General features: G+C 37.3%; 3 protein-coding genes across 6 annotated transcripts in view; 2 read left to right on the plus strand and 1 right to left on the minus strand.

Moving 5' to 3' along the window:
• The window catches only part of LOC133519013 (trafficking protein particle complex subunit 8), a 36,353-nt gene extending 35,715 nt beyond the window's left edge, over window positions 1-638 (plus strand). Inside the window, exon 19 of the mRNA XM_061852859.1 lies at window positions 3-638. Coding sequence (XP_061708843.1) covers window positions 3-258 — 256 coding nt within the window. The 3' untranslated portion in view covers window positions 259-638. The remainder of the gene's footprint in view (window positions 1-2) is intronic.
• Window positions 311-27,903, plus strand: LOC133519021 (casein kinase II subunit alpha). Of its 4 annotated transcripts, none has more exons than XM_061852881.1 (7): window positions 311-509; window positions 17,925-18,208; window positions 18,373-18,560; window positions 18,649-18,841; window positions 19,370-19,599; window positions 19,689-19,837; window positions 26,895-27,903. In XM_061852881.1, the coding sequence occupies exons 1-7, from the start codon at window positions 461-463 to the stop codon at window positions 26,984-26,986; spliced, it is 1,185 nt and encodes a 394-aa protein (XP_061708865.1). In that variant the 5' UTR covers window positions 311-460; the 3' UTR covers window positions 26,987-27,903. The 4 variants fall into 4 exon arrangements, with proteins under 4 accessions (XP_061708865.1, XP_061708868.1, XP_061708867.1 ...); XM_061852884.1 differs by lacking the exon at window positions 311-509 and adding an exon at window positions 17,375-17,412; XM_061852883.1 differs by lacking the exon at window positions 311-509 and adding an exon at window positions 17,419-17,577.
• Window positions 2,282-6,197, minus strand: LOC133519026 (uncharacterized). The gene has a single exon (XM_061852890.1). The coding sequence runs from the start codon at window positions 5,349-5,351 to the stop codon at window positions 4,734-4,736; it is 618 nt and encodes a 205-aa protein (XP_061708874.1). The 5' UTR covers window positions 5,352-6,197; the 3' UTR covers window positions 2,282-4,733.

Raw genomic sequence — 27,903 nt, forward strand, 5'->3', positions numbered from 1 at the left:
AGGGAGGGCGCGGGCGGACGGGCGCCGGGCTGGTGCGGCGCGCTGAGCGGGGCGGCGCCGGGGGAGCCGGGCGCGGCGCTGCGGCTGGAGCGCTGGCAGGCGCGGCGCGTGCGGCTGCGCGCGCTGGCGGCGGCGCCCGGCGCCTACGTCGTGGGCCCGTCCTTCGCCGTGTCCGCCGCGAGCGGCGACGCCGCGCTCACTCTCGCGCACGCATCCGCACCCGCCGACACCTCTCTGCTCGTCATCCAGACTCCGTAGAGCTGCGGCTTATTACTTCGACAGTTGATATTGTGTGCGAAGTTTTACGACTGTTTCGCAACGAGTTTGTTCACGATTCGCTTGCAACATGTCGTAGGCAAACTTCATGCGAGAGGAAAACGAGCGTATGTTTTGGTTCGGGCTCGTTTATTCCGTCGCATGTATTATTAACTTTGTGATTGGTGTCGATTCTTAAGTGAATATGGGGCTTTTTATGACGATATGTAATATTTGGCTCGCTGTTGTCCTAGGTGAGTGTCTATATTTTGTTGAATTTTACTAAGTACCTATACGATGAAGTCATCTCTGAAATAAATATAGCAAAACAAATATATTTTATGTTGCACATAAGTATAACGTGAATAAATATTATGACTTAATGCTATTTTTAGTTATAGAGCCTCCCTTCATATACTAACATAATATATAGATATTTTAAAGGTAGTAGGCAGCAGCTATTCAAAACTAAACAGGCAAATACCTACATATAAGAAAAGCCTAAAGTTATTTTTTTATCAACCTTTCTTTCTGTACTTTTTCATATATTAAACCAGCTATAAATTAATATAGCTTGTGATGGAATGAAAGTTATAATTAGAGATGGGTCGCGGGTATTTACGCACCCAGGCAAATACCCATCTACCCGGTATTTAACCATATGTACCCCAATTGGACGGGTAGATTAATTTCCTTTTGCACATTTAAATTTGTGTTATAGTGGAGTATATATTTATTATTTTATTTATTTAAAGTTTCTTGCGCTATAAAAATAAGTACAAATGGCGGACGTAATGCCTTAAGGCATTCTCTACCAGTCAACCATAGGGCAAAACAGAAACCGAATACCTAATTATTGGAAATAATTATAGTGTGTCATATAGATTGAAACTGTTTAATCAAACCTGCAGTTGTAAAGTAAGGTAATACAATAAAAAAAATTAAGGAATTCTCCATATGTTTTTCACAAATAATTAAAAAATGCCCTTATAAGAGTTTTTTTTTTTAATTTGAGTAAACTTATACTTTGATAACAAACATTAGGGGTGTGGTTGGGGTGAGGGAGTAAGTAATTCCTTCATATCGTTTTATTTTATTGGTATTAACTCTGAAATAGGCGAAAAGTTCATATGACATTTTAGTCATATATGATCAGGAATACACTAAATTCTTTCGGTCTCCTAATGTTACACCGAGAAAGCGTTTGAAATATTTCCGGAGGTTAAATAATAATTTTACATGATTTTCATAATTGGACTGATACTTTTAAATCGAACTTCACTTCACCTCATAGCAAACTTTTCGTTATTAATTTGAATATATATTATATATACATAAAAAAAAAATTATCTCACCGGTATGTATTTTGTTTTATCTAATGGCTGAGATAACGAACACCACAGCGTTATAGAAATGTGTTTGCTCCTAGAGTCCGAAAGAACCGTGACTCGTAGGAACAGTCAAGTGTAGAAATATAGGTGTACACATCTTACTCAAAAATATTTCCCATAGCAGCTTATTCCAGTGTAATAAGAGCGTAGTACCATATTTATGAGACTATTCTCTCGATACATATTTTTGCAGCTGACTGTACCTATTTATTTTATTAAATAGAGAATGTAATTTTTGTTTAGTTCACACATTTTTTTCAGAGCTTAAATAGTTTTTTTCTTTAAAGTGCATTTTTCATTTAAAAAAGGTTTTCCACCACAGCTTGGAACATATACCTATGCCACAGTTACCCCTGATTATATTATATCATAAATGATGATAACTAACTAAGTATATAGTATAGATCAAAATTAATAAATTATCATGGTTATTGCGTTTTAATATTTAAAAACCGGCCAAGTGCGAGTCGGACTCGCGCACGAAGGGTTCCGTACCATTATTTATAAAAACGGCAAACAATTATGTTTGTTGTATGGGAGCCCCCCTTAAATATTTATTTTATTCTGTTTTTTGTATTTGTTGTTATAGCGGCAACAAAGATATATCATCTGTGAAAATTTCAACTGTCTAGCTATCACGGTTCATGAGATACAGCCTGGTGACAGACGGACGGACGTACGGATGGATGGACAGCGAAGTCTCAGTAATAGGGTCCCGTTTGACCCTTTGGGTACGGAACCCTAAAAATTGTTGTCTAGCGTGCACTAACAATGTAGTTACGATTACCTAATTTTGCTGGGGAAGTGTGACTCTGAATACCATCTATTAATCATCAAACTAACATAAAACACAATGTTTTCAGCTAAAGTTGAACCTTATAATAGTGAACCTTAGGGCACAGTTCGAAATCTAACTTTATGTTATGATCTTGGTTTATGTGTTCAAAGTTAACTTTTACAAAAGTATGTCACACTTACCCATATTGACCTTATTAGTTTCTACATTCGGCCGACGACCATTCGGATAATTGGTTTGGTAATTAGTTTAAAGGGAATTCCCTTTAAACACACGAACAACACGAGAAATTACATTCTTTGTTAGATCTGAAGGCATATCGCGAAAAACGCAAATTGAAATATCTCTCTATATCGCTCTTGCATAATCGAGCGATAGAGACTGACAAAGAAAATTCTATTTTCATGGTAGGGCTTCAGGTCATGGGGGGTGGTCGGCTGGATGATGATTCGGGACCTAACTTGTCGACACGTAAAGGCAGTATCAAAGCCAGAATCGGGTGAATTGTTGCATGCCTTATTCGCATTTGGGTGCCTGTTCGGAAGTTGGAACAAGTTATGTGAATCATTTTGTTATATTCAAACGAGTTGTCACAAATGTGGTGGGCGTTTCATCAAGTCAAGTGATCGGTCATTTGTGATTGCAGTTTCAGCGAACAGAACAATGGAAACAGTAGGTATTATTGATATTATAAATGTGATTAAAGGTTATATTTGACAAATTTGCGCGTCATCGTGGATGACACGAACTATACCTATTCTGTTTTATGTCCTAGTAGACAAGATCAAAATTGCATCTAAAGCGTGCCTAAAAATTGAACCAATCAAAATAGAACCATATCAGCGTGCACGATCGCGGTTAAAGCGGTAATTACAATACTAAAACAGGGGGGTTAGGGGCAGGAGTCAACTTTTAAGGACCAACCGCAATAGAAATCACCTTTTTCAGATTCACAAAAATGGAAATCTGCTTAGGAACAGAGAAAGTTATATGTTGCATCTATTCTTCTATAAAATTATTGTTATTATTTTGTGCACATTTGTAAAATAAACAAGAGCATGTCGGGCCATGCTCAGTGTAGGGTTCCGTAGTTACTCTTCCGTCACAATAAGCTAAACTGGAGCTTAAAGTATAGTAAATTGTTAACCAAGGGATGAAACGCGAGTTAAACAAATAGGCAAATTTGCATAATCAGTACCTAATTAAAGTCTTTTTACTATGAAGGGGAAACTTTTTGCGATAACTCAAAAACAGCTAAACTGATCATGTCCGCTGTAGTTTTGCTCAGACAGACAGACAGACGGACATGGCCCCTTATGGCCATGGGGACCTTATTTCACAAACTAAGCAAATTATGTCAGTAGCAATGTCCAGCAAAATGGATAAGGGCAACACTCAAAAAGCACTATTGCGTTGGTATTGCGCTAAGAAAACCAGATATTAGTAAATTAAAAAAAATACAACATATCCGTACCCCTAGTGTAAATTTGATCGACATCATAACGTGACGAACGCGTTTGCGTTAAGTCTCATTTTGTATAGGATTTTGAGTTTCCAAAACGTCCCGCTTGGCGCGCTCTTTCTAAATCCAATACAAAATGAGACTAAACGCTAACGCGTACGTCACGTTTAGAAATCGAATTTATTTACACTAGGGGTACTGATAATTAATGAAACAGACAGTAATGTCAAACCTGCTTACTGTATTACCACTTATTGTATTTTTTTTCCTCTGAAGACTAGTACTTAAATAGATTTTAAGTATGGCCCATGATTTCATTTTCTTTATGCTGTTAGTATGTATGTTAACATTATGTACTTAATAATGAACCTCCATGTCTATGATTCTTAAGTATGTTAAGTACTCTACATTGTACTTCAAATCCATTTGTATATGTGACTGTTTGTGTTCTAAATAAATTAAAAAAAAAGCAGCAATGTACATTGAACCCAAACACGTTATTATCATAACCTCACATTTTATAAATATTTACGATCAGCCAGCGTGATTGTATATTGTAGGCACCTTGACTTTGCTTAAGTTCATGAACAAGCTTATTTAATATATTGGTATTTAATGGTGACAGCAGAAATTTCTCCTGAAATAGCAACGATTCAGAATGTAAACAAACATGATGGCTATCATTCACTATTTTTTTTTTTTTATTTATTACGAGCATTGGCAACTAGGCCATCAGCTCAAGCATGAAATACAAAAGTAACATAAGTACTTTACTTATAATTAATTCACATAAAAATGAGACACGAATCTTAATAGTTACATGAGATATTTACAAACTACCTATAGTATGAGTAACAAATTGATAGATTACAGGATATAATTGTGGATATTTCAAAAGGCCCTGTACTGAATTTGGCAGAACTTGCAAACCAGTATCCATACACATAGCAACAAACAATAACCTTTGTAAATTAAATGAAGGACAATGGAAAAAAATATGTTCAAGATCACATACATCAACATTACAATGTGCACAAACAGCAGAATCACTTAGCTCTAATCTAAAAAGATGTGCGGGAAAACGAGCATGACCAATGCGCAATCTACATATAGTTGTAATAAATGCCCTTTCTACATATTTTCTTTGGTATTCAAACCACGACTTGGAGCTGGGTGCCGGGACTATTTCTGCAAGCCATTTCCCTTTGACTTCTTTGGATTTAGACCATGAGTTATTCCAACGTCTAATCATAAGTTCTTTAACAAAAGGTACTAAATCGGATTGAGGTACTTTTAAATCACAAACTTGTATATCTCCTGTAGATTTGGCAAGCTTGTCTACTAGTTCGTTACCAAAAATTCCTGAATGTCCCGGAACCCAGCAAAATTCAACAGTAATATTTCTATTCAACAAAGAACTTAAACAACTTCTTAACTTATATGTCATTCACATTTCACAGATAAAACATAGGTGACACGCGATTTTGCAGTTATTCGAAAATAGTGTTGCTAACCCGCGATTTATCAAATTTGCCGCCTTTTGCTACTGACAAGATTTGCTTGACCAAGTACATCTACATACACGTACACTTCCAAATGATTGATAGCCAAGTATAAGGATGTGGTTAAATAAAATCCCTCTACTTTGAGGGAAATAAATTAACACTAGCCACTTTTTTCCGAAACTATAAGAGCTATACTGTTCAAACTTGGTAAGTAGATGTATTCTATGAACCGCATTAGGATTTTTACACAAAAATAGAAAAAAAAAACAATAAATTTTGGGGGTTCCCCATACTTAGAACTGAAACTCAAAAAATCTTTTTTCATCAAACCCATACGTGTGGGGTATCTATGGATAGGTCTTTAAAAATGATATAGAGGTTTCTAATATAATTTTTTTCTAAACTGAATAGTTTGCGCGAGAGACACTTCCAAAGTGGTAAAATGTGTGTCCCCCACCCCGTAACTTCTAAAATAACAGAATGAAAAATCTAAAAAAAATATATGATATACATTACTATGCAAACTTCCACCGAAAATTGGTTTAAACGAGATCTAGTGAGTAGTTTTTTTAACCCGTACGTGTGGGGTATCTATGGATAGGTCTTCAAAAATGATATTTAGGTTTCTAATATCATTTTTATCTAAACTGAATAGTCTGCGCGAGAGACACTTCCAAAGTGAAAAAAATTGTGTCCCCCCCCCCTGTAATTTCTAAAATAACAGAATGAAAAATCTAAAAAAAATATATGATATACATTACCATGCAAACTACCACCGAAAATTGGTTTGAACGAGATCTAGTAAGTAGTTTTTTTTAATACGTCATAAATGGTACGGAACCCTTCATGGGCGAGTCCGACTCGCACTTGGCCGCTTTTTTGTACATATGCGTATGTCGCTGAGCGTAAGACACGAGCGTCACACGCACACATCGATCGTGTTTCGGCTTCACTTATGGCAGATTAGCCTTATGAGGATTAACTGTCTATGTGTGATAGGTCAGTGGTGTCAACAATGAGTCCTTTCATTAAAAGTAAAATTTTCGGATATTTAAAAAAACATATATATGCATATATTTTATTTTATTTTTATTTTCTTTATTGGGGAAAAAAACAGACATAGGCAGATGATACAGAAAAGAGGATATTGGTTTTTACATTATAAGTGCAACCTACATCCTGAGACAATTCCCACTAGGATTTATAAACTAATAATTTATAAGTGGCATTGCCTTCGGATTGAGGTATAAAATGTTAGTAAAATAGGTACTAAACTAATATTATTACACTGACGATAATATTAGTAGTTACAGTGCTGACAAGATTCAAACATTTTTATTTATTTATGTTCAGGAGAACCAACAGCTTTAAACTTACAATAGGACAACAAGATTAATACAGAGAGCCAATTACAGGAACTCACAAGTAATTACAAAGTATATAAAAAAAAAATGCTAACACTGACGCACACACACATGCGTACAAAGTGAGAAAAAAACAAAAACACAATTGAAAATGAAAATACATAGAAGCCATTAAAATAGACCCTAGGTTCGGAAACACTTAGTTCATTAGCGCCCAGAATAATTGAGGTCTCAAAGTTCGAAGGAAAAAAGAACATACAGTAAAATATATCAGATGTTAATGCTGATAAAGCATATTTTAAAGTTCATATCGAGGCGCTAATGCACTAGGTTGATGAATAAAATGCATTTAATCGCCTAATGAAAACTTAATAAAGTAACAAAAACAAAAAAAAAACAGTATACATATAATAATACAGAGAAAGAAAGCTCACATAAAACACCGCTTAACCAGACTATGCCTCACATTAGGAACTTTACAATTGAATATGTCAATATCAAGTTCCTTCGACAACTCATTTAGCTTACGACTCGACTTACGATTTTTTAAGCGATGTAATATACATATATACTACTCATTAGAAACAAAATGGTAAATATAATAGTAGAACATTTTAAAAGTAAATTACTCAAGTTATGGCTATGATATTTGCCAGTTCAACATTTTTCAAAGCAATTAAAAGGGTATAATTGTGTTACTTTTTCCTAATTTTTTTTTAATGTTTTTGACAATATTTTAGGATGTTTTAATATTTAGCTTAGCGAGTATTTTTAACCTTTTGTGGTTGCTTAATGTAAATTTTAGCGAAACGAAGAGAGAAACATGAGATATTAAAACACTTTTTAACAAAAAATAAAACCGACTTCAAATATTACCAAAAGCGCCATACATGTATAACATTTGAAGAGTTCCCTCGATTTCTCCAAGATCCCATCATCAAACCCCGACTTGGTGCCAACGGGACCATCTCGGGGTTATACTCGTTCGATTAAAAATAAATTTGAAAATCGGTTTCAGTCGAATTGAGAACCTCCTCCTTTTTTGAAGTCGGTTAAAAAAATAACCTTGTTTTCATACTTTTGGCCTTGGGTATATGATCAAATCATTCTAGGTTAAAATCAGGTCGTTCAGTGCCAGATCTACTCATTACTCGTGTCTACTTATTACTAGTCCGTAAGTTACGTTTTGCAGTGCCCTTACAGGGTTCATACCTGATCAGAATTCTTATGTATCACCTTAATATGTACCTATGAAGGCAATAAATGACTGAATACTGATCCAGGCGGTTTTGTATTTGGTTAGTCAATCATAACCAATAAATGTTATAACTACCCGAAAAGGTACAAATTGTTTGTTTACTTTTATTTAAATACCTAAGATACAAAGTATAAACATGGCTGGAACCGGGATTCCCGGTTGTCAAGGCATGTTATGGCATTATGATACAAGTGTGCTACGTCGGTCATTACACACGAGGTTAGGCTTGAGTCGGTCAGGACCGAAGAACTAAAAGGAATGAAATCCCACCACAGACCGAAAGGAACTAGTTCATCTTAAGCGCTCTTAATCGGTCTCGGTCCTTTAGTTCAGTAGTCGGTATGTCAGCGGGCCTACCGCGAACCAAGTTCGACGGGTGGCCTCCCTGTCACACTTACGTCCGAATTTACAAGTGCGACAGAGAGGCAACACGTCGAACGTGGTTCGCCCTCAGTACCAAGTAACAAATCGGTCGGGAGCGAATGATCGGAATGAGTCAAGGTCAAGAAATTCGCTCTCTCACGCTCTCGCTCTGTTTATTTGCGAGCGAGAGCAAGATATAACCTAGTCATACTCATTCAGATCTCGAGATTTGCTCCTGAACTAAAGGAACTAAAGGACCTAAAAGAGCGAACTAGTTCGTTTGACCGATTGACCGAGATCGGAGCGCTCTTTTTAAAGACCGAGCGGGCACAACTCTACACGAGGTGATATTGTGCTCGCGAGCTGTAAGCGAGCGCGCAGTAAAAAAGCCGATGTGGGTAATGACCAATGCACACGCGTTTCATACGACATTTTTGCTGATTTTCCATTGAAAAAAAGTTTCATATGCCGCCAATTATTTTTCACCCGATTTTGCTTGAAAATGTCATTTTCATCAATATACATATAAACTAAAAACATGCAAAACTATTCCAATTTTATGACAAATACGGAAAATGGCTGGCGCGTTATTTTTTTTTTTTTTACACACCATTCCAAGGCGCGAACGAGATCGACAAACAGCCAATCAAAAAAATGTAAAAAGCTAATATTTTCGTATTCCTATTCGACGGATGGAGATCATATCGATAAAATGTTATGTTTATTCATTAATGTAATTTACGAGATAATTTAATCTATAAATTATGTTTGGTGTGATAAAACCTCTTTGAACTAACATTTGAAACTTAATACCTAGTTGGTTAAAAAAAAAAAAAAGACCAAACCAAACCACCAACCACGACCAAATTAATAAGGCTCCGTTTCCATGCATTTTATTAGCAATCAGTTACCTTCTTAACTCACTCGGATAATATAATGAAAAACCACGAGTGTTATTATATGCTGAAAAAGCACGCGTGTTTAATATCTATAGGATTATGAGCCAAAAATCGGTGGAATAAAAACGTCGTTTTGAGCAAGTGTGTTGAAAAGATTATTTTGAAGAAATTGTTTGTATTAGAGTAGGTACAATCTTTATGAATTACTTATTGTATTGTATTCTATACGGGCGATTTTTCGCAACTCGAACTCGACGACTTGCGCCTATTTTGCGTGACATGTTGGGGGTGGGCTAGTCCTGCCAGCCCAGCTCCTCGAGGAATCCTATCAAACCGTTAATGTTGAGTTGGACCCCGGGGAGGTCTCTTGGGGATCCGAGATGTTTAGCCCTGTACGGAGTCACTCCGCTGCATTCCAGCACCACGTGAGAGGCTGTTTCTTCTGTCTCCATGCATCCTCGGCATAGGGGACTGTCTTATTTAATTACTTATTTTCATATAAATAATTACATTAGTATTAATAAATGACTTATCAATAAAATCACTTTTATTAGCGTTCCAACATATTTTACGAAATTGACCGGCACACGGCCCTCTACATTTTGGGACTTTGCTCGTGACCGCGGGCTAGGAGCATATTTCGTCAGTCATCGCCCCCCGGCTGATACTTTGTCAGATGATAGTTTAGTTCGCCTTTATACAAATGATGTATGTTCTGTCCTGTTTTATGTTTCTTTTTGTACAATAAAGTGTTTTACTACTACTACTAGATGCTGTTTTAAACTAAAAAAAATCTCAGCCGGTTCTATCGCAGTGGAATGACCGTCAGCTGTAAAATCATCACAGGCCTTTGCGTCTATTGCAGACGATTTAAGCATTGCTGTTTAGACAACGGGTTTGGTGACTGTGGAGGCCGATGCGTGAGCGGCACGACCTCCCACATTTTTGGCAGAGAAAGCTCATGCCACCTGAGGTTCCAGTCCCGATTTGCTTTCTGCGACACCTTCAGCTATCTAACGTAGTAAACCAGGCTTGGTCGCATAGCTTTCTCCCCTCCACAACACGCTTGCGCCATCCATCACGGTCTTCAGCTAAAGTTTCCCAGGCATGGTGGTCGATTTAAAATGCTGACATGTCTCGCTTAACACAGTCTTTAAAGCGCAGCATCGGTCTTCCAACGTTTCTTTTAGCATACGCAACTGCACCAAGCAAGACACGTCGAGGTATTCTAGTGCATGAGCTGTAAAATAAACATGTAAAAAATATGCGCCTTACCACTCTGACGTCCACGAGGGTTCATCGTACCTAGCCGTTAACCACTACAGGAGTTTTCAGCCGGGAGGCGATTGGTCATGGAAATTGTTCCTGTCTCGCGGTCTATCGTGCTCGCCGTAATTTATGTACATGCTCCGCTGCGCCCCTTTGGAAATTCCCCATAATCACTACAAATGTCGACCAAATTTTAAAAGATTGATTGTACTGCGAATCGCTGTTTTTGTACGCCTTATAGGTGTACGAGCCACACGGCCGTAGTCGATGTACTCTTAATGCCGCGCGTGGCGAGCTTGGTGTGCGGTATGCGGCGCAGGGGTGCAGGGGCGGTGGGCGTCACCAAGTGCGGCGACCCGAACGGGCAGACACGTGAGGGTAGACGACGTTGACGGTTGTGTCGATTTTGCGAATTTTTCCTGAGAGTCAAAATGGCGGGTGTACCTAAATAAAAATAAATGAAAAGCATACCATATTTTTGTACCTAATTGGTACTATTTTGTACCTCCGTTAAAAAAAATTGTGTGTTCTTCCGTGTGTTCTTAGGTACTTACCTACAGAAAGTATGTTCATTGCGGTCGTGTAAGGCAATCCAACGTATTGTAATTACATATTTATATAGCCGCATCCTTATTTAGTCGCACAAAAATAATGGTATGCTTCAAAGTTTGGCTTGGCACCGACTTCAAACATATCAGTTAGTAACACATATACTTAAATAACCGGCCAAGAGCATGTCGGGCCACGCTCAGTGTAGGGTTCCGTAGTTACTCTTCCGTCACAATAAGCTAAACTGGAGCTTAAAGTATAGTAAATTGTTAACCAAGGGATGAAACGGTACCTTTCACCTGAGTTAAACAAATAGGCAAATTTGCATAATCAGTACCTAATTAAGATAAGTCTTTTTACTATGAAGGGAAAACTTTTTGCGATAACTCAAAAACAGCTAAACTGATCATGTCCGCTATAGTTTTCATTTAATGTCTTTCTTAAGCTCTACTTCCACGATTTTTTTCATATTTTTTGGACCTATGATTCAAAAGTTAGAGGGGGGACACATATTTTTTTTTCTTTCGGAGCGATTATCTCCGAATATATTCACTTTATCAAAAAATGTTTCTTGAAAACCCCTATTCGTTTTGAAAGATCTTTCCAACGATACCCCACACTCTAGGGTTGAAGCGAAAAAAAAAATTCACCCCCACCGTACGTGTAGGGGAGGAACCCTAAAAAATTTTTTTTTTTGATTTTATTGTACGACTTTGTCGGCTTTATTGATTTATATATCCATGCCAAATTTCAGCTTTCTAGCACTAACGACCACGGAGCAAAGCCTCGGACAGACAGACAGACAGACAGACAGACAGACAGACGGACATGGCGAAACTATAAGGGTTCCGTTTTATGCCATTTGGCTACGGAACCCTAAAAAGCGGCCGAGTGCGAGTCGGACTCGCCCATGAAGGGTTCCGTAGCATTTATGACGTATTAAAAAAAAGCGGCCAAGTGCGAGTCGGACTCGCCCATGAAGGGTTCCTTTATGACGTATTAAAAAAAACTACTTATTAGATCTCGTTCAACATTTTACCACTTTGCACACACATTTTACCACTTTGGTAGTGTCTCTCGCGCAAACTATTCAGTTTAGAAAAAAATGATATTAGAAACCTAAATATCATTTTTGAAGACCTATCCGTAGATACCCCACACGTATGGGTTTGACGAAAAAATTTTTTTTTTTTCATTTTATGACGTATTAAAAAAAACTACTCACTAGATCTCGGTCAAACCAATTTTCGGTGGAAGTTTGCATCGTAATGTATATCATATATTTTTTTTATATTTTACATTCTGTTATTTTAGAAGTTACAGGGGGGGGGGACACACTTTTTTTCACTTTGGAAGGTTCTCTCGCGCAAACTATTCAGTTTAGAAAAAAATGATATTAGAAACCTTAATATCATTTTTAAAGACCTATCCATAGATACCCCACATGTATGGGTATGATGAAAAAAATTTTTTTTTTTTAATTTCATGACGTATTAAAAAAAACTACTTACTAGATCTCGTCCAAACCAATTTTCGGTGGAAGTTTACATGGCAATGTATATCATATATTTTTTTTAGATTTTTCATTCTGTTATTTTAGAAGTTACGGGGGGGGGGGACACACATTTTACGACTTTGGAAGTGTCTCTCGCGCAAACTATTCATTTTAGAAAAAAATTATATTAGAAACCTCAATATCATTTTTGAAGACCTATCCATAGATACCCCACACGTATGGGTTTGATGAAAAAAGATTTTTTGAGTTTCAGTTCTAAGTATGGGGAACCCCCAAAATTTATTGTTTTTTTTTCTATTTTTGTGTGAAAATCTTAATGTGGTTCATAGAATACATCCACTTACTAAGTTTGAACAGTACAGCTCTTATAGTTTCGGAAAAAAGTGGCTGTGACAGAATCGGACAGACAGACGGACATGACGAATCTATAAGGGTTCCGTTTTTTGCCATTTGGCTACGGAACCCTAAAAACTACTTACTAGATATCGTTCAAACCAATTTTCGGTGGAAGTTTGCATGGTAATGTATATCATATTTTTTTTTTAGATTTTTCATACTGTTATTTTAGAAGTTACAGGGGGGGGGACACACATTTTTTCACTTTGGAAGTGTCTCTCGCGCAAACTATTCAGTTTAGAAAAAAATGATATTAGGAACCTAAATATCATTTTTGAAGACCTATCCATAGATATCCCACACGTATGGGTTTGATGATTTTTTTTTTTAATTTTATGACGTATTAAAAAAAAACTACTTACTAGATCTCGTTCAAACCAATTTTCGGTGGAAGTTTGCATAGTAATGTAAGTCAAAGTCGTCCAATAAAATCTAAAAATTTTTTTTTTTTTTTTTAGGGTACAGTCAAGGTATTATATATCGACACGGACAAAGTGCCGAAAATATGTATACACGACCTTATTGCCTATACTTTAAGGCAGTGTATACATATTTTTAGCACTTTGGCAGTGTATATATTTAATACCTTGACTGTACCTCCCCTACACGTAAAGTAGGGGTGAACATTTTTTTGCTTCAACCCTACAGTGTGGGATATCGTTGGAAAGGTCTTTCAAAACTAATAGGGGTCTTCAACAAACATTTCTTGGTAAAGTGAATATATTCGGAGATAATTGCTCCGAAAGAAAAAAAAATGTGTCCCCCCCCCCCCCCCTCTAACTTTTGAACCATAGGTCCAAAAAATATGACAAAAATCTCGGAAGTAGAGCTTAAGAAAGACATTAAATGAAAACTATAGCGGATATGATCAGTTTAGCTGTTTTTGAGTTATCGCAAAAAGTTTCCCCTTCATAGTTTAAAGACACCCACAGTTCATCCCTTGGTTAACAATCTACCATACTTTAAGCTCCAGTTTAGCTTATTGTGACGGAAGACTAACTACGGAACCCTACTCTGAGCATGGCCCGACATGTTCTTGGCCGGTTTTTAGTTATAAGGCATTGTTAAGAGCTTACGAGTAATGCGTGACGCATAAATGAAAAACACAATCATGTTTAACACTAAATTCGTTAACTTTAATAAATAATCAGGATTTTCCTCGAGCTGGGAAATCTGTCCTGCCACTACTCTAAATGTATCCTCCGCCCCGCCACTGGCCCGATCCCTCAACCTTCCGATCACTCAACCTCATAGCACAGCAACCCCTGATCACTGAAACCCTTGACCTGAACCACGAACACCAAACCTTCAACCGCTATTCTTCGACCCCTCAACCCCAGACCCTTTAACTCCTAATCCTAACCCCCAATTCCTCAACTTCCAACCCCCGACCACTCAACTCCAACCTCCCGATTCCTCAACTCCCAATCCCTTAGTCTCCGGACCACCCCCTCGACCCCTTAACCTCTCAAAGCCTGACTCGTCAAGCCCAAACCCCTCAAACCTGGTTTGGTGTTCTGGGACGTTAAGTAACTAAAAATACTCGCTACTTGACTAAATTACTAAAGTAGTTAGTCCGAACAAGCATTAAGGAACGCGGCGCTGTCGGTAAAGCAGGTGACTCGCGTTGATAAAGCAGGTTTCTGTCGTATGCGGGTGTGAGTGGTGTAACATGTGTAATGTCGTTAATACAAACACATGCTAAGTGTTAACAGTAGGCGCAAAGAGTTGACTTACCAAAGAAAATATGAATTTCGCGCCATTTCCTACTGACAAGTTGAGTTGGGTGTGATTACGCTGTGTACAAGTATACGCTGTCTTGTGTTTCCTTGTATTGGCGGCAAAGCCGTGGAAAAGTGGTTAAAATGTAAGTACTGTGTTGGAAAATGAAGTTTAAATTTATCGCTAAACATGTGCACCTTCAAAAAAGGTAAATATAACAATCGTTATTATTTTAAGTCGGTTATAAAGGTTAATATCTTAATAATGTCTTGTGAACAACTAATTCCATACCTACTAATATACCGTCGAGTTATCGATACAGTCATATGAACATTTTGTCAAGCCCTACCGTAAAGTAACAGTTTAGGTTTTTACACAAAATATTCTAAATTATTGACTAATATGATGAAATATTAACACACAATTGAAGAAAAACTTATAATGAACTCTATAAATTGGCTTTTTACACTCTTTATGCTGTTCATTTGATAAAATATCGTTACAAAAATTTCGCTACGATTATCATAATTACCTGTGAAATGAGTATTTTCCTGGGTTTTTTGGCCCTGAAACAACAACCCGGCACCCCACATGACACCATTGTCACTAAATTACTTAATATATATTTTTCTTTTTGATTCTCTTATCTTTTTCACGTTAAAAAATACGGCAATATGATCTTGGCCGCCTCGGCCGCCTTCGAACTCAAAAATGGTTACGTTTTCTCATATGTAGTCTGTCTCTTTCGCACTTATGGTTTGTTCATATACGTGATGGCTTCCCTTTCGCACACTTCATCTGTCTGTCAAGCGAAGCGACTGACATGTCTCTGACACTGACATATTTGCTATAGCGTAACTTATTTTTCTATGCATCTCGCTCGTACTGGCATCCTATTAGTGCGAGCGAGATGTATAGAAAGTAAGTTACGAACACGTCAGTTAATATGTAGTGTCAAACTCGTGGTAAGGTTACAGTTGCACTGCACTACATCAAATTGGTAGTTTACGAGAGGAAATGCTTGAGTTGCTTAAGAATACAGTCAAATCACCATAAATGTGCCTTTAAAAATTGAGGAGTTCCCTCAATTCCTCATGGATTCCATCATCAGATCAGAACCCAATTAAAATGGGACCAACTTGGAGGTAACTCCTTTCAAACAAAAAAAGAATCACTCAAATCGGACTACAGGGGGCGCGAAAACCGAAATTCGCAATTTGCGGGGATCTTTCTCTTTTACTCTCACTAACACGTAATTAGAGTGACAGATAAAAATGCCCGCTATTGACGAATTTCGATTTTCCCGGTAGCCGCCCTGGTGTCGGAGTGATCGGTGTACATGCATAAAAATAAAAAATAAATAGTCACAACCGAATACAGAACCTCCTCCTTCTATGAAATTGTAGACGGTTAAAATAAAACTTGAAATAGAGAATCCCACTAAAAACATTTTCACGTAAAATGTTGCCAAGACGAAACTCATTTAGAGCCAAGCTTCTAACTAAGAAGCTTGGCTCTACATGAGATCTGAATGATCTGTTACCTTTTTGACAGTGCGAGCCTTATACAGGGAGTTTATTTAGTCACCTGCAATGATTTACGGGTGAATATTTAGGTCATACTGAGTAACTTTTATTATGGGACCAACCCCGAAATCGCGAAAATTTTTTTGGCTGTTTTGACGGTGCCCAGCTCTGGTTATTTGGGTCTTCCGTTTCATAGCAACATTATTAAATGTCCCGAGCTAAAGTATTAAAATATTACTACTATTAAAATTGTGTAAATACGCATACTGATGAGAACCGCGAAGTACCGGTACCGGGTCTTCAATACTGATTCTTCCGACATCATATAATTCCCGGACATTTGAGAACCGGGATTTCCCGGGTGCATTCCCTACGTGGCTACAATATTACTTTTGAACGTATTTGGCGCTTGCGTTCAACAAATTATGCGAATTTTGGACGGTCGTATAAAGCATCGATTTCTATCTATAATCGTCTAGCAGCAATCGATATTTTGATATGTTTTGATTCGATTGGCCGATCTCATGCAATAATTGGATAAAAAATATTTTATCCAATGATAAGCTAAACGTACATGATCATTGTTAAACTGCTGATAGATACTCGATAAATGTTAAATACCTTTATACGTACCACGCAATAAGTAATTTACGTATTTTGCCAAATATAATTCAATGTATTATAGTTTTTTTAGTATTGCTAACCCGCGATTTTCCAAATTTGCTGCCTTTTTCTACTGATAAGTTTTGCTTGACCAACTATATATGTATTATAGTTTGTATTTTGATTATTATTCATTCAACAGATTTTGTTAATTTCTGGCTAAGTATAAAGAATTAGTCAAAGCATTGAAAGTCAAAGCATTTATTCACATCAATCACATTAGGTACCTAAAATTACATCAATTATAAATTGTTTAGTGGATTTTTTGTACATTTGTGAATAATATGCAATAAAAGTGCGCATTTGTTGATATAAAATATAGTCTTATTAAGATTATATAATGACATAAAATAATCGTTTTATTTCAAAAATCGATGTTGCGTTGCGTGTTCCGATTCTGGTCGTTTGAATCGATTCGCATCTAATCTTAACGAGTCAGTCACAAAATGGTGCTGAGTGGCGGGAGGTTATAGCATAGGTAGATGGGCGTCCATCTTGAATTTTACTAGATTTGAGCCGGTTCAATTGTGATAAAAGTGTATTTTGTAGCTTTGACTAAACGTTAATTGTTAGTTTTAAAAGATTTCATGTCTTCTGTTACTTGTTGTCGTTTAAGATAGGTTTGGCTACAGTAATGTTTTAGGTATGAACATATACTTTACTGAACCATTCGAACATTTGACGAGTAATGGCGTGCGTTTTTTCTCTCCAAAGACACTTTCAAATATTTCATTACTAACGTAATTTAACAATTAGTTTATATCTGTGAAATGGACGTTAATTGTAGATTGTGAAAACAAATTGTTACTGCGACGTATTAGTGGTTCCAGCTCATAATCGTATCGAGCTGGATGTCGTTTTTAGGTTATACATCACAATACTCCGTGGCTCATAATTTAAGTGACAAATCGAATCAGCATTTCAACTTGAACGTTAAAGTGATATTGTGATAATACGTTGGAGTGACGTGGTAAATATTTCTGTTTGCAGTATCATTACTCAAGACATATGCAATTTCCGGAAAGACTATCGTCGATAAAACCTTAGGTTGGCAGAGGTATAGTACGATGGCAGTACCTAGTAGAGCGCGGGTATACGCCGATGTCAACTCACAGAAGCCGAGAGAGTACTGGGACTATGAGAGCTACGTAGTTGATTGGGGCAATCAAGATGACTACCAGCTGGTTCGCAAACTCGGTCGCGGAAAGTACAGTGAAGTATTCGAGGCAATAAATATCACAAATGACGAGAAGTGTGTAGTAAAAATATTGAAGGCAAGTTTTATTCTTTGTTTTATTTTGCATGGTTGCATAAATCAAATGTTTATCTTTGATTGTTTAAGATAAACATCAACTAAATGTCTGTAGATCACCTTATTAATCACCAGTGTTTTGTTAATCCATTATGTACTATTTCTAATTTTAATTTAATTTTTTAGCCTGTAAAAAAGAAGAAGATAAAAAGGGAAATTAAAATATTAGAAAATTTAAGAGGAGGCACAAATATTATAACTTTACAAGCGGTTGTCAAAGATCCTGTGTCTCGAACTCCAGCACTTATTTTTGAACATGTGAATAACACTGATTTTAAACAGTTGTATCAAACATTGTCAGATTATGATATAAGGTATGAAATGTCTGAAATTATAAAATAATACTTTATTGCATTAAAATACTTGTGAACAGTGCACTTATTTGTATGTTTTCACTTTCAGATATTATTTGTATGAACTTCTGAAGGCATTAGATTACTGCCACAGTATGGGTATCATGCACAGAGACGTTAAACCTCACAATGTGATGATTGACCACGACAACAGAAAGTTGCGTCTTATTGACTGGGGCTTAGCTGAGTTCTACCACCCGGGGCAAGAGTACAATGTTCGTGTGGCGTCTAGATACTTCAAGGTGAGTCATATGTGCTTGGATCAACAAACAATACTGACTTGTTACACTACTGTCATCTATTTTACAAACAAAATTTTTCACACCTTTCCTAATGCATTTTTACTGGAGACGAGAGCTATAAATAAGGTATTAGACTACTTGTCAAATCACTTTCCTTTTTGAAATGTCAGAATGATTTGCCAAGAATTTATATGAAACATTACATAATGATGTCACAGTCAAGTAAATCAAGAATCCTTATTTATATATGATTTATAAAATAGAAATAGTGTTTAAAAATAACTTCAGTCTACATTTTTGAAATAGTGTTCTGGTGCTTTATTTTATGCATGGTCTGAATTAATAATTTTTTAAATACAGTCAACATTCCTGTTTCTCGGATATTGAAGAGCTACACGTTTATTGTAACCACAAGTAATACAATGAATACTAAAATCACAACTGATAGGAAGTGTCAACATCTTGAAAGAAACCTATTATATATATCTTATTTCTGTCATGTAAATATTTTAATGACCACTATTTCAGGGTCCTGAGCTCTTGGTGGATTATCAAATGTATGATTACTCATTGGATATGTGGTCACTGGGCTGCATGTTGGCATCCATGATCTTCCGCAAGGAACCATTCTTTCATGGTCATGATAACTACGATCAGCTTGTTCGGATTGCAAAGGTGCTGGGCACAGAAGAGCTATTTGAATATTTGGATAAATATCATATAGAACTGGATCCACGGTTTAATGATATACTTGGCAGGTATGTCTATTTTAAGAAAGTTTTATTTGCTTATAAAATGTAATAGAAACTGTTGACTCGGCCACTTATAATTATGTTTGTATTTATAGGCATTCCCGTAAGCGGTGGGAACGGTTTGTCCACTCTGAAAATCAGCATCTGGTTTCTCCTGAAGCTTTAGACTTCCTCGATCGTCTTCTGCGTTATGATCATTATGAACGCTACACTGCACGAGAGGCAATGGATCATCCATACTTCTGTAAGTGTATCATAATAGTTATTTACAGTACATATGGTGCTACTTTACCGCACTAGTGCGAAAATTAGCATATTACGTTACTATGTCGAACATTTAAAGGGCCATATGTACTGTAAAACGTTGTACGATACATGTGCGTATAGGTAATTCGGAACTCGTGTTGATTTAAAACACTCCCTTTGGTCGTGTTTTACTTTATCGCCACTTGTTTCGAATGTCCTATTTTTCGCACTTGTATCGTAATGTACTATTACGACACAAGTGCGAAAAATAGGAAATTCGTAACGAGTCCAGATATTTGAACGGAAGGTGGACCTTAAGGGTAACAGAATGGACAGGACCAAGAAAAAAAAGAGGATGAGGAAAACCTAAGAAACGATGGGCAGACGACATTATAAAACTAGCTGGAAAGAACTGGATGGAAACAGCAAAAAACAGAGAGAAATGGAAGGGTATTGAGGAGGCTTTCACCCAGTAGGGATCAGTGCAATGCAATGAGCAAATAAAGCTATAATAATAACGAGTGGTGATAAATTCGACACGAGTTGCGAATTACCTATTTTCACATGTATCATACAACGTTTTACAGTACATATGACCCTTTAAATTTTCTACATAGTTACATAATTTGCTAATTTACGCACTAGTGCGGAAAAGTAGCACAATATGTACTGTAAAAATAAGTCACCTCTCCTCCCTTCACCTAATGAATCAGTAAGATAAAATCACATCAGAGCCCCTAGTGTAAATTTATTATTTGTGACATACGCGTTTGCGTTAAGTCTCATTTTGTATGGGATTCTGAGTTTCCAAAACTTTCCGCTTGGCGCGCTGTTTCTAAATCCCATACTAAATGAGACTTAACGCAAACGCGTACGTCACGTTACGAAATCGAATAAATTTACACTAAGGGCTCTGATGTGATTTTATCTTACTGATTCATTAGGTGAAGGGAAGAGAGGCAACTTATTTGTCTCAATTGGGAAAGTGAAAAAAACAGTTATTATATATATATAATGCCTTTATAATTTAACACTGACTACCGAGAACCCGCCTGGTAGGCACTCGTAATGGGTGGTCAGATGCCGGCTAAGCCCGCCAGGCGGGCTCTTTGGCGTGGCATGTAGGTTTATAGCTACAGCAACACATTGCATCTTCGCCATCACAGGGCTGACACCAACAGAAAGGTACTAGGTTTAATATTTCAGATTATTATGTGGTCGAAAAGTAGGTACAGTTGATTTTTAAACAGGCCACTACCTCACTGCTCAAAACTTTTACTTCTTTTTTTGTTATAAAAATTCTTATCAGTTGGTTACATTGAATTACATACACAGATAATGTATTAATAGAAGTTAGAGTTATCGTAAATCGTAAAACCTAATTTGTGTCTACGAATATTTAGTAACTATAGGTATACACCTATTTCAGGAGCACCCATAGGAGGATTTGTAAAACAACATTAGGAGAAAAATAAACCAAGAAATTCAACTAACAAGGAAAGGTACCCAACTGTCCGGTTCCGATTTGATTTATATTTATATATAGAGTAGTCTAAAATAACGGACACTTATTTTTTTTAGCTGTTGGGTACCTTTCCTTGTAAGTAACAAGATTCTAACTTGTAACTAAGCGGCAGTTCTCAGTAAAAGACAATATGATTGTAGTCATAAAACAGCACTGCACTGCACCTGCATGGAAGCAAAACGTAACAAGGATGCATTGTGATAAAACGGGGGGCATAAACAGATTCGACAGTAGATTTAATTTTATTAGGGTTCCGTAGCCAAATGGCATAAAACGGAACCCTTATAGTTTCGCCATGTCCGTCTGTCTGTCTGTCTGTTTGTCCGAGGCTTTGCTCCGTGGTCGTTAGTGCTAGAAAGCTGAAATTCGGCATGGATATATAAATCAATAAAGCCGACAAAGTCGTACAATAAAATCTAAAAATTTAATTTTTTTTAGGGTACCTCCCCTACACGTAAAGTGGGGGTGAAATTTTTGTTTCGCTTCAACCCTAGAGTGTGGGGTATCGTTGGAAAGGTCTTTCAAAACTAATTGGGGTTTTCAAGAAACATTTTTTGATAAAGTGAATATATTCGGAGATAATCGCTCCGAAAGAAAAAAAAATGTGTCCCCCCCCCCCCTCTAACTTTTGAACCATAGGTCCAAAAAATATGAAAAAAATCGTGGAAGTAGAGCTTAAGAAAGACATTAAATGAAAACTATAGCGGACATGATAAGTTTAGCTGTTTTTGAGTTATCGCAAAAAGTTTTCCCTTCATAGTAAAAAGACTTATTTTAATTAGGTACTGATTATGCAAATTTGCCTATTTGTTTAACTCGGGTAAAAGGTACCGTTTCATCCCTTGGTTAACAATTTACTATACTTTAAGCTCCAGTTTAGCTTATTGTGACGGAAGAGTAACTACGGAACCCTACACTGAGCGTGGCCCGACATGCTCTTGGCCGGTTATTCACGTATACGACAGTTACTTGGCACAGCCCTGAGCGACCCCCTAGTGCCCGCCTAGCGGAAACGCGGTGTGCGGCATTGCGTTGCACGTCGTAGCCCGCCTGACGAGTTCTAGTACGGTCGCCAAATCTCAAAAGCCCTCTAGAAACACGATTTAATTGACTCGGCTCGGCCTTACCCACAACCGGTATCAATGTGTTCGGACAGTTCTCTTGATCACCGTACATGCGGTAGTAAAGCGGAAAAATGGTGGAGGGGATAGTAATGACGTCACAAAGATGGCGGCCGGACCTATTCTTTTTGGCGGTGTATCTCGAAAACCACTTAACCGATTTTAATCATCGAGGTGTCAAATAATAGCTTATATTATGGAGATTATTTCCTTTTCTACAAACATTTACGTGAAACCTATAGGAAAAAAAATAATCACAAAAAACAGTTTTTTTATAAAATTATTTTTTTTTATTTTGTAAAAATCTCCGTAAATATTAGCATTTCGCAAATTTTGTTTAGTATAAAACATATTGCTTCATTATCAAGGAATATAATGAGCCTTAAAACATACAGATCGAGTAATAAACAATGAAGCTACACTCATTTATTTGCGCATGGGTAACGATAACTGGCTTTTACCGGTCGAAACTGTGGTGACTGTTACGATACGTATTGAATGGAATTTATAGAGTATCGGTTTTAATTACTGAAATTATAATGACAATTATAAAAACCAGACACAATAATGTTACCTTACTTCGACGTTTAGTCTCTTTTTTCGTCTTAATCATAGGTAGGTACATATTTCTTTTTACTTAAAAATTTTATACAGGTTGAACTTTTAACCACCAGTCATACTCTGCGCAGCGACTTTATAGGTCATACTGAACAACTTTTACTATTAGTAGTCTCCAAGCCGCTCCGAGGCCAGATTTAATTGACTCAGCTCGGCCTTACCCACAACCGGTATCAATGTGTTCGGGCGTTTCTCCTGATCACCGTACATGCGGTAGTAAAGCGGAAAAATGGTGGGAGGGGATAGTAATGACGTCACAAAGATGGCGTCCGGACCTATTCTTTTTGGCGGTGTATCTCGAAAACCACTTAACCGATTGTATTCATCGAGGTGTCAACTAATAGCTTATATTATGGAGATTATTTCCTTTTTACAAACATTTACGTGAAACCTATAGGAAAATAATAATCACAAAAAACATTTTTTTTTATACATTTGGTTGGTAGGTTTGTCTTATGTTTTAAAGCAGTAAAATCTTTCAAGTCGAAACACAGTATAAATATACATTTTGTTGTCTAATTTAAAAGTATGATGTTCATTGTTTAAGACTGATTAGTGATTACTGAATTAAATAACATGCTATTTGTTATTTTTGTTTTATTTTTTAAATCAGGTATTAATTTACTCACTATGTATCACTATACAGGCAAAATGTGTATCATAGTTGGTCTGTAAGTACTTACTACTTGTGTCGAATATAGGTATAAGATGAAATTTTAACCACCAGCCATACTCTGCGCAGTGACTTTACAGGTCATACTGAACAACTTTTATTATGGGACCAATGCCGAATCACGCAAGAAAATTTGGATCTGGAATGACACCCACTGGCTGTGCCCTACCACACAAAGCGAGATGACATTCACAATGCCCATACCTCTCTTTTGGACGTAGTTTAAGGACGTACCCGGGTCCATGACGCATGCTCGCCACACCGCTGCTTAAAATAAGCTGACGCACCGTAAATTGAACTGCGTAAAAATCGCAAAAAATATTACACGGAGATGTTATGGCAGACACCGTACCGGTGACGTAAAAGACGCAACTGTTTTGCGAACAAAAAAGATTCGCGTGAAGCACGTCACTGCGATTCCGTACCGTCACCGTTTTCTAAACAGCGGTGTGGGGAGCATGCGTCAAAAACGGTACGCATACGACGCGTCACTGCGATTCCGTATCGTGACCGTTTTTTAAGCTGCGGTCTGGTCGCACCTTGTATTGTATTGTATTGTATTGTATTGTATTCGGGCGATTTTTCCGCAACTCGACGACTTGCGCCTATTTTGCGTGATATGTTGGGGGTGGGCTAGTCCTGCCAGCCCAGCTCCTCGAGGAATCCTATCAAACCTTTGATGTTGAGTAGGACCTCGGGGAGGTCTCTCGGAGATCCGAGATGTTTAGCCCTGTATGGAGTCACTCCGCTGCATTCCAGCACCACGTGAGAGGCTGTTTCTTCTGTCTCCATGCAACCTCGGCACAGGGGACTGTCTGTGACACCTGTTGTGAAAAGATGTTTGTTAAATAGTCCATGACCTGTTATGACACTGGTTACCATACTCAGTCGGACCTTCCCTAGTTGCAGGAGCGCCCTTGTGAGTTTTCCGTTGATGCCAGGCATGGCTTCTTTTGCCTGTCTGCATCCAGTCTGGTTCAGCCAGTGTTCTGTGTGTAGTTTCCCTGTACGTGCCAGCAGCATTGAGCGTACCTTGCTAAATGGTATCGGAAGAATCGGTTCCGGACCAATCGCCCCCGCATTCGATCCTTGCCTGGCAAGCTCGTCCGCAGCATCGTTACCTCGGGATCCACTGTGTCCCTTGATCCATTGTAGGGTGATCTTGTTATTATGACATACCTCCATTAGTCGTTCGTGGCATTCGTGTATAAGTTTGGATGTAACTATATGGCTATTTAGAGCCATTAAGACTGCTCTACTGTCGGAGAGTATGCGGATGGAGGATCCTACTACCTTCCTTGCAGTGATGGCAGCCGCCGCGTTTATGATGCCCATGCACTCAGCTTGGAATACCGAGTTATGGGCTCCTAGCGGAGTGGTGATCGACATGTTCAGGTCTTCTGAGAAGGTTCCAGAGCCCGATCCGCTGTCTGTTTTGGACCCATCAGTGAAGATTCTCAGCTCCCGGGGATTGAGTCCTTCATGATTGTCGTCCTCATATAACTGTATTTTGTACCTTTTATCGAAGATAGCTTGTTTGTGAATCCGGTCCGTGCCTGACCTAAGCACTGGAAATTCGTCATACACCTTTTCCAGGCATTTTGTGTGAAAAGCTCCTGTGATGTTAGACCATATCTTGAGGGTTCGCAACCTTACCGCTGAGAGACTGGCCTCTTGCTGTATGTGTAGGTGCAGCGGTGGAAGGTTTAGCATGACCTCCATGGCTGCAGTCGGGGTAGACCTCGTGCAGCCAGTGGTGGCCGCGCATGCGAGCCTTTGAAGTCTTTGTAGTTTGTCTCGTACGTTACCTAGGTTTGTTCTTGGCCACCAAACCAGAGCACCGTAACAGAGTAAGGGGCGGATTATCGTCTTATAGAGCCAGAGGGTAATTTTCGGGTTGAGTCCCCACCTCTTACCAATCATCCTTCTGCACTGCCAGAAGACAACTCCCGCCTTGTCTATCCGTTTGTTGATGTGGTTGTTCCAATTGAGTTTATTGTCGAGAGTTAGTCCTAAGTACTTAACTTCATCGGACAGCTGTAGCTCAGTTTGGAAAAGTGTTGGTCTGGTAAAGTTGGTCGCACCTTTATATGGGACAGTCAAAATTTTTTTCGCGATTTCGGAATTGGTCCCATAGTAAAAGTTGTTAAGTATGACCTATAAAGTCGCTGCGCAGAGTATGACTGGTGGTTTAAAGTTCACCCTGTATAAAATTTTTAAGTAAAAAGAAATATGTACCTACCTATGATTAAGACGAAAAAAGAGACTAAACGTCGAAGTAAGGTAACATTATTGTGTCTGGTTTTTATAATTTTAATTATAATTTCAGTAATTAAAACCGATACTCTATAAATTCCATTCAATACGTATCGTAACAGTCACCACAGTTTCGACCGGTAAAAGCCAGTTATCGTTACCCATGCGCAAATAAATGAGTGTAGCTTCATTGTTTATTACTCGATCTGTATGTTTTAAGGCTCATTATATTCCTTGATAATGAAGCAATATGTTTTATATGAAACAAAATTTGCGAAATGCTAATATTTACGGAGATTTTTACAAAATAAAAAATAATAATTTTATAAAAAAACTGTTTTTTGTGATTATTTTTTTTCCTATAGGTTTCACGTAAATGTTTGTAGAAAAGGAAATAATTTCCATAATATAAGCTATTATTTGACACCTCGATGATTAAAATCGGTTAAGTGGTTTTCGAGATACACCGCCAAAAAGAATAGGTCCGGCCGCCATCTTTGTGACGTCATTACTATCCCCTCCACCATTTTTCCGCTTTACTACCGCATGTACGGTGATCAGGAGAACTGTCCGAACACATTGATACCGGTTGTGGGTAAGGCCGAGCTGAGTCAATTAAATCTGGCCTCGGAGCGGCTTGGCGACCGTACTATTCTGTCGGTTTCTGGGGTATTGTTCAAAATTTTGCCCGGTTGCGAAAGTAGTAGTAGTGTATTTTTTCTTTTCTATTATTAACGAAACTACCTTTTAAATAATCGTCTTATTAAAGGTCTTAACATCTTGTAGCTCCCTTAATCCCATATTCAGATAATAATAATATGATTTTAAAGACTTGAGTTACATGATTATTTTTTAATTACAGATCCAATTGTAAAGGAGCAGGGCCGGCTGAAAGTCGAATCTAACTCTCCAACTCCCAATGCATTGCAAGGACCAATAAATACTGCAGCATAAACTGTTACAAATAAAAAGTAACACTTTATATGCTATGTATTGAATATATACTTGTACAAGATTCCAGAAGAGATACTAAACACCAAACGAGAGCCGCTGACAAAGGAGTGGACTACCCAGAGTGACACATCTGTGAAAGTAACCATCATTGAGAACCAACAAGTAATTCCATTGTTTGATAAATGGAAATAGTTTGGAAAGACAATATAATTTAGTGTTTAATATTAGTAAATCTGGTTTATTGTTTATTTTAAAGTGTTTCATCTCTGTGGTAAAACTACTAAAACAAGTCTATGAAAGTGAACATGAACTAAAGCTGCATATTTATTTTTACTGTTACTTTGAGGTATCAAGTGGTGGGTTTTAAATTTTTTAAAGTTATGAAGAATCGTTTTTTTAATACAAAATTGAATGTTATTGACAAGATAAAATGTACTTCAGAGTTTTATTGCACTTGAAATTTGCATTTATTAACCTATGGTATTGATACTGTAATTACTTGTATGATATAATAAATAACACCTACTGCATACCGTTTTGCAAGTACTGGTTTAACTGGTTAGCAGCTTTTCGTTGATCACATTTAAAATTTTGTATTTATTTAATAGAAGTTAAAATAATGTAGATATGTGTAATATAAATACAAAATTTTAAAAATATCAATTGTTTTCTTTTTTATTACATTTTGGTAACAAAGACCAGTAACTTATAATTAATAGACAATGTCGGATTAAATCTTGTTTTTATTAGTACCTATGTTCTTAGTAAGTTACGTTAGCTGTCCTTATATACATATAGAATAAAGTCTATCTTCAATTTAAAGGTGAGCCTCATTATTATTTATTTTTTTATTATGATAACTGCAAGATGTTGCATCAAAATTTTCTTAATAAACAATACTAACTTTTTTGCCTGAA

Source organism: Cydia pomonella, chromosome 6 (genome assembly GCF_033807575.1).
Source record: "Cydia pomonella isolate Wapato2018A chromosome 6, ilCydPomo1, whole genome shotgun sequence".
In the NCBI taxonomy this organism is placed as follows: Eukaryota; Metazoa; Arthropoda; class Insecta; order Lepidoptera; family Tortricidae; genus Cydia; species Cydia pomonella.

What these genes read in the sequence shown, in the direction of transcription:
- LOC133519021 (XM_061852881.1), top strand. Translation starts at nt 461, where the DNA reads ATGGGGCTTTTTATGACGATATGTAATATTTGGCTCGCTGTTGTCCTA. An exon ending in TTGGCTCGCTGTTGTCCTAG is followed by an intron (nt 510 to 17,924) that starts GTGAGTGTCTAT and finishes TTCTGTTTGCAG; the next exon opens with TATCATTACTCAAGACATAT. An exon ending in GTGTAGTAAAAATATTGAAG is followed by an intron (nt 18,209 to 18,372) that starts GCAAGTTTTATT and finishes TTAATTTTTTAG; the next exon opens with CCTGTAAAAAAGAAGAAGAT.
- LOC133519026 (XM_061852890.1), bottom strand. Translation starts at nt 5,351, where the DNA reads ATGACATATAAGTTAAGAAGTTGTTTAAGTTCTTTGTTGAATAGAAAT.